Raw genomic sequence first — 14274 nt, 5'->3', positions numbered from 1 at the left:
CACAGTCAATTGCTACAGAGCTACAAACTTCATGTGACCTTCAGATTAGCCCAAGTACAGTACGCAGAGAGCTTCATGGAATGGGTTTCCATGGCCGAGCAGCTGCAGCCAAGCCACACATCACCAAGTGCAATGCAAGGCGTCGGATGCAATGGTGTAAAGCACGCCGCCACTGGCCTCTAGAGCAGTGGAGACGCGTTCTCTGGAGTGATGAATCACGCTTTTCCATCTGGCAATCTGATGGACGAGTCTGGGTTTGGAGGTTGCCAGGAGAACGGTACATTTCAGATTGCATTGTGCCAACTGTGAAATTTGGTGGAGGAGGAATTATGGTATGGGGTTGTTTTTCAGGAGCTGGGCTTGGCCCCTTAGTTCCAGTGAAAGGAACATTGAATGCTTCAGAATACCAAAACATTTTGGACAATTCCATGCTCCCAACCTTGTGGGAACAGTTTGGAGCGGGCCCCTTCCTCTTCCAACATGACTGTGCACCAGTGCACAAAGCAAGGTCCATAAAGACGTGGATGACAGAGTCTGGTGTGGATGAACTTGACTGGCCTGCACAGAGTCCTGACCTGAACCCGATAGAACACCTTTGGGATGAATTAGAGCGGAGACTGAGAGCCAGGCCTTCTCGACCAACATCAGTGTGTGACCTCACCAATGCGCTTTTGGAAGAATGGTCAAAAATTCCTATAAACACTCTCCTCAACCTTGTGGACAGTCTTCCCAGAAGAGTTGAAGCTGTAATAGCTGCAAAAGGTGGACCGACATCATATTGAATTCTATGAGTTAGGAATGGGATGGCACTTCAGTTCATAGAATGAGTAAAGGCAGGTGAGCGAATACTTTTGGTAATATAGTGTATATATATATATTTATATAAAAAAGCAAACCTGACTAAAATAACCTTTAGCCATGATTGTGTTACTCAAAGAATTTCTTCAAAATTAAAATCTTTATTGGAATATATTCCAAAGCAGTTAGGTCATCTCATGACTGAACAAAAATAGCCATTTATCTTAAAAAAAAAAAAAAAAAAAAGTCCCAAGATCGTTTCCGAAATGCACTGAAGAGCTTTTGACAAAATATACATTGCAATAACTCATATCTTGCAGCCACTAATTGACCTGTTAATAAATAAGATTGTGAACAAAACATTTTCTTTACATATAACATTTTAGACTTTCCCATGTTTGCAACCAAAATTGACTACACCCCATAGTTTTTAAACAAATGACCCCGGTGAGACCCCGCGATCTGTGCCTCATACATTTTGTCTAACAGGTTGTTGCAGTGCATCTTCTGATATTATCAACAAGCCCCCAAAATAAAAGAAAAACAAAAAGAATAACAGTAGAAATAATAGTAATACAATAATAATAAAGATAATTATGACAGGATGATTTTTTTTTTTTTTTTTATAAAGCAACACTGACAAAACTAGATATTATAAAAGGACCAGCTATCAACAATGAAATATACAGATTACATTCCTTCGGGGTTTAGTGGGAGCCCATGTTAGGAGGACGTTTATCTGAGCTAGGAGGAGATAGAGAATCCTGTCTTGACAGAAACAGAAGAGGAAAAACAACACTCTTGTCTACTGGAGTAGTTATATTATTCTTCAGTGTTAAACATTGATTGGTAATCTGACATCCAAGCAAGGGACTTTCAGGGAGGACACTCTCTCTCTCTCTTGTAGGTATGGTTAAGGAAGAGTGACATGCTAGCATAAATCCTTGAGTCCATTCATAATCAGACATGTTTTGTGTAATGTACAGAGTGAAGAGCTTCCTAATACTTGAGTCACACAGAACTCAGGTCAGTGGTTTTATAGTGTCACCATGTAGTTAAAGGAAACTTGCGCCAAGCCTCCACTTCAGAGAACATTCAGAGCTTGTCCGTAGGCAGCATTTTCATTAAAACAAACAAAAAAAAAAAGTCTTAGTTATGGCTATGCAAGAGAATAAAGCCAAGCCTTGAATGTAGTGAATCTAACATGTCCAGTACACACTCATGCTGAGTGAGGACCTGCAGGCTGCCCAAACAGTTCAGTTGTTGCAGATTTTAGAGAAACAAAGAGAGTAACGAGCCTGGAGAGCGTCTCAGGCAAAGGTGCAACGGTCTTGATCCTAAAAAATAGTCAAATCTGATGAGTTAAAAAAAGGTGAATACAAATGATCAGGAACAACAACAAGAAAAAAAAAAAAATCAAACTGAGTTACAGTGTGTGAAGAAGTGGTGGAGATGATTCTGTAACCCCCCCCCCCCCCTCGTTTCAAGTGTCCACCTTCTTGTAGGAGTAGAATGTGTCAAGAGGGGGGTGATTTAGTCCGCTCAGGGGAGCCCGGCACCCTCATGGGCTGCTTCAGTGCAAGAGGCTTTTAGTGAAAAGGGGGACTGGGACTTTTAGCTTCTTCCGTGGTTCTAGTCGTCTTCTGCGATCACTGACAGTCCTGATACAAACTTCCCTGTGATTCTTCCAATAATACAAAATCGCATGTTCATGATTCAGTCTGAGAACGTTGCTTTAACAATCCATAACTTCCGTGTCTTCATGTCTTTCATTAAAAAACAAAACAAAAACAAAACATCCTGCAGTATCCCTTCCATTTCAAAGACGTTGCGGGCTATGTACAGATAGTGACAGTGATATGTTGCAGAGGAGCATGTTCGGTGGAAGGTCACTGAATGCGAGGTTCTCCGTGGACTCTGAAGCGGTACAGACAGGTGTATTCTGGGTGACCCCAGTTAGATAGTACCCGCACCTCAATGATCTGGAAGGCCTTGTCGTTCTTCTCCTGAAAGAAAAGAGGGCAATTATTCAGCAACTGCTGGCAGACACTGCAAAGATTTTAGGTCAGGAAGTGCCTCTAAAGTTACCTGAACAGGGAAAGTTTGGAGAGACTCCCCATCTTCCTGGTATGTGTAGTGCCCCAGGAGCTTTCCTTCTTCTTGATGCTCATCATCAAGACCCTATCATAAAAACAAATCAGTGAAAACGGCAGTCCATCATGCTATGACATTACGTTAATTGAACTGATTAACAGATTGATTATGGCTTTATGCATGTTTCCTACATAGACAGTGAAGTTGCGTGGGGCGCTGGTGATGTTTCCAGTTGGAGACAAGGCCTTGGGGATGTGCTCCACGCAGAACGATGTGGGAAGGATCCTCAAGGACAGTCGGATCACCAGATAGCCCTGAGAGCCTTTAAATGCCCAGCAGTTACCTGGATACACATCAGGCTGCAGGAGGGGAAACGGGGGTGGTTAGCCAAGACTTTCAAAATTTTCCTTTTGTATTCCTTAGATGTCTCGGGGTGAGGCTCACCTGGATGACAACACGTGGAGACTGGGAGAAGTACCAGAGTGGCAGGCCGAACAGACTCATCAGGGCCGTCTTGGTCTCGTATGTCTCAGAGCAGCGGGTACTGAGTATGCTGCCACCTGAACACACACAGAAACAGAAGTTATGACATTTTTAAGACCTGAAATGATATAAAATACCAATCATAGCAATATATTTATTTTATTTTAGTAAGGGCTTTTACTGCACAGCTGATGCAGATGTGTGCTTTTACTGCTTCACTCATTTCAGGACCACTTTGGTAATGGTTTGGTAATTTGGTTTTATAAATTATATACACTATTTTCTCTCAATGAAAAATACAATGAAGGTAGAAATAAAGTTATGTTTTTCTTACCTGTCTCATGCATGAGTCATCAATTTTCAGACAAGCTGAATATCAAGTTTAATGTGATGCTATCTATAAATGTAACCTTTAAAATGTATTCTATAATGAAAGAATGAAAGACGTGGAGCAGCAGTGAAGACAAATTTAGACCATCTAACGTCAACAGAAGACATTTAATTATTTTATTTAACCAAAGGGCAACGATGATTGAGGATATGTGTGTTTACTACCAGACTATCAGGAACGTTCCAGTGCCCAGACAAACTGTCAAGTCAGTGTCCTATTTAGGTCAACAGACTACTCAGTAACACACTTGACAATGAAGCCTGAGCTTTTGCCATTAATACCCTGTTGTCCTAGAGCTTTCTAATGCCTGCAACCTTGTTGCATAAGAGGCATATATTAGAGCACACTACTGAGTAATGGAACAGCTATCTTGCTAATCCCCTCTAGTCTAGCCACTATACGGTTGACTACTGACTTGAATAAAGGCTCAGCTTGGAGAGGCTTTCTTCTTACCTCCAGACTCCAGGGCGTAGTCCACCAGGCCTGTCCGATCCTGGGAGTAGAGCTTCAGAGCATTCTGGACAATCAGCTTCACTTGCTACAAACCAAAAACACAGCAACCCAACATTTTTCTTAGAGTAATTTGATTAAGATACATAGATAGATTAAGATAGAAACCCACAGTGATTATAAGTGAGTAAGTGTCCATGATTTACCTCTTCTGACAGTCCCTCAGTGGCAGAAGTGTGCTGGACAGTGCCGGTTATTGTCTGAACAATGGTCTTGGCTTGGGACTCGGCCTCACCCAGCGTTTCAGCCCGGTTGTGCTCCAGCTGAACAGATATGTTTTTCAGGATGCGCAGCTCCAGTGCGGCCAGTGAAGCCTGCAGGTCGGATGTGCTCACGTAGCGTTGGGACAGCCACTGTATTAGAGACTCGGGCACTTCTCCCTGCTCCTCTCCTGATGCACCAGCCCCAAAAAACAAGGCCTGCAGCTCCTTACGCAACTGGGAAGACACTTGGGCTGATATCTAGGGAAGGGACACGCAGAAATAAAATGGGTGAGATTAAGCTGATATTAACATGAAGCCTGAAGAAAGGTCAGTATTTGTGTTGCTTACCGTCTCATGCAGTGTATCCAGCTGCCCACACTTGCCCTTGCATCCCACAACGCCCTGTAGCTCCTGTCTGATTTTACTCAGCTCCACCTCTAGTCTTTGCACCTCTCCTAGCAGAGCATCATGGTCCTCCTGCTTCACACCCACACTATAAAGCAGGAAAGAAACTTTATGTGAGCTGCCATGATGTTGAAGAACTTGCTCACAAATGAAAATACTGTATTCAGTTAAAAAGATAGCATAAAAATCTGTCAACATGTTGATTTGAGGGGTTTTGGTTTTTGTACCTGACAGGAGCTGTGACTGTTGTTGAAGTAGCAACCTCTTTCTCTCTTTCCTCCTTCTTCTCATGGTCAAACTGCTGCTGCTTCTGCTGCATCTCCTATAACACATAAGTACACAAGTACACATAAGTGTTACTGGAGGACGCAAAGAAACTATGAACCAGAAGTTTTTATTTTCACAGATCAGAAAGCCCCTATTGACAGAAACAGTGAATGTGCCAAGTATGAAATGATAACTTGGTCTGATAGCCTTCGAAGTGAGAATTTCAGAGGAACAGACTTTTTTTTAGATATTTGATACAGTTCCTTTGTATATAGAAAACAAGACTGGTCTTCATTCCTGGACTCACGAGTCTTCGCCTGTTTAGCTTGCCTGTTGGAGCTTGTCATGATACTATTTTGTCTTCTTAACAATTGTTAAACAAGTCCCATCATCTAAGACCATTTTGGAGAGTTTTTTTTTTGTTAGGTTTTACTTTGAAATTGTACTGAGACTGTTTTCATGATTTGAGTGAGTTGGAAAATACAGGGAGGCTCTGAGCAAACCTGTTATTAACATAATTCCTGAGTGATTGGTTCTTGTCATCACATGTACTTTAAACTCCTCAGTTTCACACTCTGTATCATCTCTAATGCATCGTTACACACTGCTGTTTCAGAAGTTTAGAAATGGTGAAATCATTTAAAATGTGGAACATGATGAGCTGTGGAGTCTCTCTTATGTGCTGAAAGCGTGCACATCTAGTTACTATTTAACCATCACCCTCCTGGTGTTAGTTATTTCAAAAACCCACATGAAGCTTAGATTATAACTCAACCTGGAAGCATCAGTAGACAAGTAATGTTGCAAAAATCTTGAGGTCAAGCTATAAGCGTGGAATTTTTTTAAAAGGTTTCTAAGGTACTAATGAAGAGACATCACTTTGAGCACTTTCGTTTTATTTTCCTGGTGATCATACAAAATAGCTGCTCTGTGTTTTTTCTTAAAGAATGATGCAAAGCTGTGCCTATGCTAGAGGAAGTCAGTTGAGTAAGTGGTCCGTCACCGAGCCAGAAGTTCACACTGCTGAAAGATGTGATCAAAAGCAGCACAGAGACCCTCCAAATGTGGTTTGAATGATCTGAAATGCACCCTGGATATGTTAACACCTTTACTTTAAGATGGCCAGTTGTGGTCCGATCACTAAGGACGTCTGTTAATACCAGGTCTGAACAGGGCCAAGGTGTCGGTTAGACAGGTGGCACGGGTACATATACTGTATAGTAAGTCAATATGTGCTTAGCTGGTAGGGAAACAATGGCCACATCAAAATAGCAAATGCAAAACTAGATTAATAAGCCCGTTCAGACATGCCTGCAAGACATTTTCTTGGTGGAAAATCAGAGAATCTGCTGTACATACCTCAGTCTTGGCAGCCAGAGTGCTGAGCAGCAATTCTAATTGAGCCAGTCGTGTCGCCTGACTCTCTTGTTGCTTATTCTGCTGCTCCTCATTCTGCAAAAACAAAAAGAAGAGAAAAGTCATTCTTGTACCTTAACAATTAAGCTTTCTGGAATAATCCATGTTTATCCAACTCCTTATACCTGCGCTCTGTGTGTGTTCTCTTGCTCCAGCTCTCCTCTGAGCACACTAAGTCTCTGCTCAAGCAGGGAGGACACCCATAGTCCCAGGGTCTCCCTGTCAGTCTGAGTGTGGAGCTGCTCCCTCAGGGTGCTGTAGAGACCTAGAACGTCCCCGTGACGTTCCTCCTGCTTCTGGTCACCTTGCTGCACTCTTTCCCACAGCAGCGATAGTTGCCGCTCCACACGTTCGAGACGTTCCAAGTCCACACTGGAGACTGCTGCAGGAGGAAGGATTGGCTGAGGAGGAGAATGAAGGAGCAGAATGCAGTGAATGGAAAAGACCCAAAAAAAAAAAAAAAAAAAAAAAAAAAAAGATTTGCAATTTTGTGAAAACTAGCTAAACTGCAACAGATCCATCAAGTAATAATACAATCACCCAGTGCTTTCCTACCGTTGCCTGTGAGACTGGGGTGGCAGGGGTCTGCTTCATTGGAGCCTCTGGTGCAGGAACAGGAAGAGAAGCAGGAACTGGTACCAAGTTAGACAAGAAGGTGATGGGTGATGAGGGACGCCACTCGGTTAGGTTTATGGCTGGGAGGTAGGCAAGCAGGGCAGCAGTGGACGGACCCCAGAACCATAAAGCTGCATACAGGGATGACAGATTTTGGGGGGGGGGGGGGGCAGAGTAATTGTCATCAAGTGGAGTAGGCAGTTTTAAACAGATATGTTTTGAGTTGAGATTTGAAATGGGGAAATGAATCAATATTTCTGAGTTGGGGTGGTAGTGAATTCCAGAGACGGGGAGCAGAGCGGCTGAATGCTCTGCTCCCCATGGTGGTAAGACGGGCAGTAGGGACAGACAGATGTACGGAGGAAGATGATCGTAGAGAGCGGGAGGGAGTGGGAACATGGAGGAGATCAGACAAATATGGGGGAGTGAGGTTGTGAATGGCCTTGAAAGTAAGCAGGAGGACTTTAAATTGGATGCGAGATTGAACTGGGAGCCAATGAAGTTCTTGAAGGACAGGAGTGATGTGGTGAATGGAGGGGGTTCGAGTTATGATGCGGGCAGCTGAATTCTGGACTAGTTGAAGTTTATGGAGAGATTTGTGTGGAAGGCCAAAGAGGAGAGAGTTGCAATAATCCAGACGGGAAGTGACGAGACTGTGAACCAGGATGGCGGCAGTGTGGGGGGTGAGGGAGGGGCGGAGGCGATTAATGTTACGTAGGTGGAAGTAAGCAGACCGAGTAATGTTATTGATATGGGATTGAAAGGATAGTGTGCTGTCAAGGATGACACCCAGACTCTTAACCTGGGGGGAGGGTGAAACGGAGGAGTTGTCGATGCTAAGAGAAAAGCTGTCGGTTTTGGATAGAGTGGATTTGGTGCCAATGAGGAGGACCTCAGTTTTGTTACTGTTAAGTTTAAGGAAGTTATGGGTGAACCAGGTTTTTATTTCGGAGATGCAATCAGTGAGGGAGGTGGGTGGGAGAGCGGACGAAGGTTTGCTGGAAAGGTAGAGCTGGGTGTCATCTGCATAACAGTGGAAGTGAATATTAAATTTGCGGAAGATATTGCCGAGGGGGAGGAGGTAGATGATGAAGAGTAGGGGCCCCAGGACAGAGCCCTGGGGCACACCTGAAGTGACGGAGGAGGGGATGGATTTAAGGGACTTAAGTTGAATGAACTGAGTGCGGCCAGAAAGGTAAGATGTGAACCAGTCTAAAGAAGTGTGGGTGATGCCAATGGAAGACAGTCTGTTGAGGAGGGTGGTATGACAGATGGTATCAAAGGCTGCACTGAGGTCGAGGAGGATGAGGATGGTGAGGAGTCCAGAATCAGCTGCCATAAGGAGGTCGTTGGTAATTTTGATAAGTGCTGTTTCAGTGCTGTGGAGTGGGCGGAAACCAGACTGGAACTGTTCATACAGGTTATTATGGGATAGGTGAGAATGGAGTTGGGAGGCAACTGTTTTTTCGAGGATTTTGGAGATGAAGGGTAGATTAGATATAGGACGGAAATTGTTGAAGTTAGAGGGGTCTGCACCAGGTTTTTTCAAAATTGGGGTAATGGCAGCAATCTTGAAGGATGTAGGGACAGTTCCAGTGGTGAGAGAGGAGTGGATGATGGCAGAGATGAGAGGGGCAAGGGAGGGGAGGCAGGTTTTAACAAGTTGTGTGGGGAGGGGGTCAAGTTGACAGGTGGATGGCTTGGATTTCCGAATAAGTTCTGTGATTTCTGAAAGAGTGGGGAGCTGGAAGGAGGAGAATGAGTGTGTGAATGGGTGGGAGTCGGCTGGGATACTAGAGTGAGGAATTGTGCCAAGGTGCTGATGAATATTCTGAATTTTTTCGATGAAGAATGACATTATGGAGTTACAGAAGGAGGTAGTGTACAAGTGAGGGGGGGAGAGAGTCTTGAGGTTGGGTGATATTGTTAAGTAGGGAGAACAGTGACTTAGAGTTGCCTTTGTTGGCAGAGATTATACTGGAGTAGTAGTGGGTTTTGGTGCGGGTAATGGAATCCTTATAACATAAGATGTGGTTATTGTACATTTCTTTGTGAATAGTGAGACCTGTTTTTCTGAACAAAGGATTACTAAATTAATTTGTGTTTAGTTGTCTTTTAAGTGTGCATGAACAGGACTCAACCATAAAACAGTCATAGAAAGCCTGACCTGAATATAGAACTGGATTTTCAGATCACCCCAGGGAAGTGTGCTGCTTATAACATCTACTGCTTCTCTACGGACTCATTTTTCTCTGTATGTGCTTCCTAAATGGGTTACATCTGTGATCAAATAAGAGAGAGCACAACTAGTTCTTATACACTCACCAAGGAGGAGCAAAAGGGGCAAAAGGAGCAACAGGAGCCTCCAGAGTTTGGGAAGGCATCTGAAACACAGAACAACGCATTTGTCAAACAGCCAGCCAGGAGTACAAAACTTTAAAAAGTATATCTGCTGGTCTACGATGACCAGTATCAACAAAATGATTAAATTATGGCTGTTGCAGACAATTCAACAGTTAAAAATGTGCTCTTACCGTGTCAGAAAGAAGACATTGAGGAGAGACATGAGAGACACCAGCTGGTACCATCCTTTGGCAAGAAACCACAGAAGTCCCTTGCCTGCCTTCACTGGACAGACAGAAGACAAACAAATACGTAAAGAAAATGCAATGTGACCATGTTCCAAAGAAACAAGTAGAAGATACACATTTCTATGACGATGAGAAGAAACGTGCCACTAACCTGGAGCTGACAGGAACATCCAGAATATCGAGAGCAGTCTTTGTGCTACCGTCCCAACCCCTGATCCTAATGCTTTGCCTGCACTCAGCACACAGTAACCTGACTGGAGGAGGCAGTGACCTGGAAGACATGGCGAAGGAGAGAAACATTTGATGATCTGCAGCACAGCTACATACAAGCTGGCATCTAAGCAAACGTGTAACACAAGCAACAGCACATTTATACGGCGACGTCAACATGAAGAGAAGTGTTGGTTAACCTGCATAAACTAGGACGCTCCACAGTGCCCCCACCAGGCGCCGAGGCCTGGAGGACTGTGTGAGGAGGACGGTGTGTGTCTCCGAGTACTGCTTCCCTTTACAGTCGTCACCTGTGCATGCCGAATTGATGGACAGCAGGCAGAATGCACAAGAACAAAAAAATAAATAAAAATGTGTAAACGAACTCATACATATTACAATAAAGAAAAAACAAGAACAGAATTTCAAATGATTAAAAGTGGAACAAATTAAACTGAAGAAATAATCGATGTATACAATGAAAAAACAAAAACAAAGCCACAAGATGCACAATTCTGCAATGTGTGTGATGATGCACCATGCACTCATTAAGGAAAAACTTCACACAGTACTGCCACTTCACTTGATTAATGATCCAAAAAGCTATTTGACATCGTATGTCACATCTGTCTCACTTCTGTTATGTAGTTTCTAAAACAAGAAGCTTTATCAAGTTGTGTTTTGTCTTTGTTTTGGTTAATTTTTTCTTATTTTGTTGTCTTATTTAATTTTATTCTTTTGGCCTCATTGATGCAGCTAGTGTAGCTGTTGTAGCTGTACATGTACATGAAGGAGTACAGCAATGGATGCTGCAACCAGAGATGATCAGCATAGATGATGATGGTTGGGTTGCATTTTGTCGTGGACGTTAGTCACTTATACAGTGTGTTAATTTGTAGTGTTAAATTGAACTCAAGTGAAAAAAAACAGCTTGCCGACTCTTAAAGCAGTTCACACAACCTCTGCTCGCTGATCTCGACATAGGTCACGCATATCATTAACTCTGTCAATCATGGCTACACACAACTAAACAAGTATAGAGAGATAAAGAGAGAGAGAGAGTGTGTGTGTGTGTGTGTGTGGTTTGTGTGTCTGCTTACACAGGGAACCATTGAGATGAGACGTGTCTTCAGTCACCATATCCTTCACATTCATGCTTCCGCAGAAACTCGAGTGAGCTGAAACATATACAACATATTTATTTGTCTGGAAAAAAAACATGAGAAAAATAAGATGAAAAGAACTGTGGCTAATGAAGATGTGAAAATGCACATATCGCTGATGTGACAGCTGGAGAGCTCTATGTTTTCGTCAAGAAAATAAGAATAGAAGTACATGAAAGTGAATGTGAATAAATGTGGAGAACCTCCTGCTTCAGAGTTGATAAAACTCTTCTGCAACTGTGGAAAGAACCAGAAGGCTAATGTGTGAAAGTGAAGGCTTGGTGGATGACGAAGATATTCTTCAAAGTCAATCACATGTCAAAAGAAATTCTACATGTTTCCCAATATGGAGCTTCTTTTTCCTTAGACAAAAGGAGGAAAGAGAAATTCTGAACAATTATAAAAGGAAGAGCACTTGAAGAGGTCAGAAGGTGTGACCCTTTGTAGTAACAGCAGGTACCTTGTCCTTCATAGCCATTAGCCCTGAAGCCCATCATCCTGTGGAAAGTGGTCTGCTTAAACAACCACAGCTGGGACAAACTGGAAGACGCCGCCCGTTTTAGTGAGTCCGAAAACGACGAAAAGACACCTGGTGACATACCAGCCCACATTTTCACTGTTAGTTAAAATGCACATGTGGGTCGTAACTACAGACAAAAAGCTGCACATGAATATTCGTGATAGGATGAGGAGGAAGTGAAGACAATGATAGAAAAATTCCCCAAATGTACCCCGAGAGAAAACCACGGAAAGCCATGGAAAGCCTTCCTAAGAGAAAAAGACAGTCAGGTTGCATGTGAAATACCAATGGACTGAAAGAGAGATGGCAAGTTCGTTGATGAGAAGGCTTCTCAGAAAGCAAGCAAGTAAGAAAAGAGGTTTCAAATTAGCTGCTCAACCCTCTAAGGGCTCTTGAAGTCAGAAGTCAAGATCACTGAGACTTTAACTCTCTGCAGAGCGACTCTGGAAAGTTGAAGAAAAAAAGTGAAGAAGAAAAAGAGGGAATGATGGGTACAGAATGAAGACCAAAGAATGTCTCTTGTTGTATACCTTTTCCCGGGGGGCTCTTGGCCCTTGAACCCAGCCAGACCACACTGTTCAAGAGCAGGGTGAATAAGGACACTACGGGGGCCAGGGCTCGTTTGCTGTAGTGTATACATGAATTCGAGATTGACACCAGGACACCTGGGAAGAGACACCGCTGCCATTTACATTCATATTATCACAACTTAGTAAAAGACATGGACACTAGCGTTCCATGCCAGCCACGAGGTCTGCATTTCAAAATGTGACACTTAGACAATCAAGGGGTTTCACCTCTCTTGTCCCTCCGACTCCTGTCTTTGGTGTATATCGTTGTGAAAGGTGAAGATGAGGAAGAGAGGGCATTAGTGGAGGTTTCTGCTGCTTGAGACGACAGTGAGGACCGTGTGATAAGGTAGTCCGTCTTGTGTAAAGAGCAGTCTTTGCAGATATAACCATTAGCGAGTGACGTGTGGGCTTTTGATGCACTGGTGCTGGCATCACCGTTGATACTTGATCTCTGGCTGGAACGATGTCCTGAGGGAGGACAGCATGTACACAATTTAAGAGGTATTTAGTAAGAAGCAGAAACCAGAAAAGAAGCAGTATTGTTGCAAGAACATCACTAATGATAAAAATATATTAGAGCTAAACACGGAAACAATAAATACCATGCAGTCAAACTAGTCACTATTATATGCTATATTATTTTGGATTATTACTGGTCCTATAACATGCAAGCCAGTAGAGTCAAGAAGGTTTCTCAAAATGCGTAAAATTGAAAAACCCCTCCCTGAGCAGAGGAGGTGGACTGAAACATAATTTGTCATCTATTTACAACCCAGTCTTTACATCTATTTTTTTTGATGAACTGTGACCTGGATGACTGTAAACCATTGCACAACTTTGAGTAGTTTAATTCAGTGCGTGACCATCCAGTGTATTCCATGCTAAAGATGACATTTTCCATCTGCATTTATCTCTCTATTTATCTCATAGCATACTCCATTCTTTGAGTCATTACTCTCTGTCTTGTAAATAATGAGTGGATGACCAGGATTTGGCTGGATATACAGTATAATGAAAAACTATTTCTTAATTTTAAGAAGGAAACATAAGCAGTATATCCTGCACAGTGGAATTAAATTGAAAAGCTCAAATAACTTTATATTTCTGCAAAACTATAATCAGGCACAATGGGTCTTTTGTAATGGAATGTGTATTTATCAACTGACCCCAGTGTCCATCCACAGAAGTAGTGATGGTGTTGCTTGTGGTGATGGTGCGCTGTCTCAGGTCAGACAGCTCGTGGTTGGAGACGAGCTGAGAGGCATCAGACGCCGTGTTGCTTTCCTGAAAGTTGCTAATCGGGGTGCTAGCAGCTAAGAAGGAGAGGGTTTTCTTCGGTGTGGCGACTTGGCTCAGGGATAAAGACAGGGAGCTGGAATTTGGCAGCTGCTTTCTGCTCCGTAGTGTCCTGTGGCAGATAGAAGCAAGCACAAAGGTGTAAAACTGAGGTGTAAAATGTTCATTGCATGTATAACGAGGGCATGTTGATCGAACAAAAAAAAAAAAGATACCATGTGACAGTTTGTACCACATTGAAAATAAGAAATATTCAATAAATATGAAGTAGTTTATGTCATGTCGGACTCAGGGAATTATCTACATAAAAACCTCTCTTCTCGTCTCTTTTATATTTAGTCAAGATGCGCTCCATTATTTGTTTTACTGTTCTTATGCCGCATTCAAGAAAACTGGGAGGTCTGAAATTTCTGAGGAAATGTGCTCTGGAAAGCCACTTGAAGCCGGAGGTCCTACTAGTGAAGTCAGGGCAAATCGATCTCCCTCGACTTCACTGAGATGCAGCAGCCTGACGTCACAGAATAATGGCGGCGCCCATGGCGATGCACATCGTGAATGTTAAAACGTAATTTACTAGACAATAAAATGCATTTATCTGTTGTTTGTTTTTGGTCATACTAGATATCATCACATTACACAAAATAACATGACTTTTGCATGAGGATATGTCCCTATAATCTCTCTGAATAAAGTTAACAGATGAAGTGTAACCTTATGTTATAAAAGCAAAACAACAAACG

At 42.8% G+C, this 14274-nt stretch overlaps 1 protein-coding gene across 4 annotated transcripts in view; it reads right to left on the bottom strand.

Moving 5' to 3' along the window:
* Positions 1 to 949: 949 nt before the first annotated feature.
* sun1b (Sad1 and UNC84 domain containing 1b) overlaps positions 950 to 14274 on the bottom strand; it is a 29915-nt gene continuing 16590 nt past the window's right edge. For all 4 annotated transcript variants that reach the window (XM_084571373.1, XM_084571372.1, XM_084571371.1 and 1 more), the window contains 20 exons: positions 13405 to 13646; positions 12464 to 12706; positions 12197 to 12331; positions 11607 to 11735; positions 11084 to 11161; positions 10184 to 10294; positions 9925 to 10044; positions 9717 to 9810; positions 9508 to 9566; positions 7123 to 7313; positions 6693 to 6968; positions 6511 to 6603; positions 5112 to 5206; positions 4828 to 4972; positions 4423 to 4737; positions 4220 to 4304; positions 3337 to 3452; positions 3084 to 3251; positions 2887 to 2979; positions 950 to 2804 (listed from right to left, as the gene is read on the bottom strand). In XM_084571373.1, coding sequence (XP_084427499.1) covers positions 2688 to 2804; positions 2887 to 2979; positions 3084 to 3251; positions 3337 to 3452; positions 4220 to 4304; positions 4423 to 4737; positions 4828 to 4972; positions 5112 to 5206; positions 6511 to 6603; positions 6693 to 6968; positions 7123 to 7313; positions 9508 to 9566; positions 9717 to 9810; positions 9925 to 10044; positions 10184 to 10294; positions 11084 to 11161; positions 11607 to 11735; positions 12197 to 12331; positions 12464 to 12706; positions 13405 to 13646 — 2905 coding nt within the window. In that variant the 3' untranslated portion in view covers positions 950 to 2687. The remainder of the gene's footprint in view (positions 2805 to 2886; positions 2980 to 3083; positions 3252 to 3336; positions 3453 to 4219; positions 4305 to 4422; positions 4738 to 4827; positions 4973 to 5111; positions 5207 to 6510; positions 6604 to 6692; positions 6969 to 7122; positions 7314 to 9507; positions 9567 to 9716; positions 9811 to 9924; positions 10045 to 10183; positions 10295 to 11083; positions 11162 to 11606; positions 11736 to 12196; positions 12332 to 12463; positions 12707 to 13404; positions 13647 to 14274) is intronic.

The sequence above is a fragment of the Chelon labrosus genome, assembly GCF_963514085.1.
Source record: "Chelon labrosus genome assembly, chromosome: 21".
NCBI lineage: Eukaryota > Metazoa > Chordata > Actinopteri > Mugiliformes > Mugilidae > Chelon > Chelon labrosus.
The sequence above is the reverse complement of the archived record's forward strand: the minus strand, read 5'-3'. Positions and strand labels throughout refer to the sequence as shown.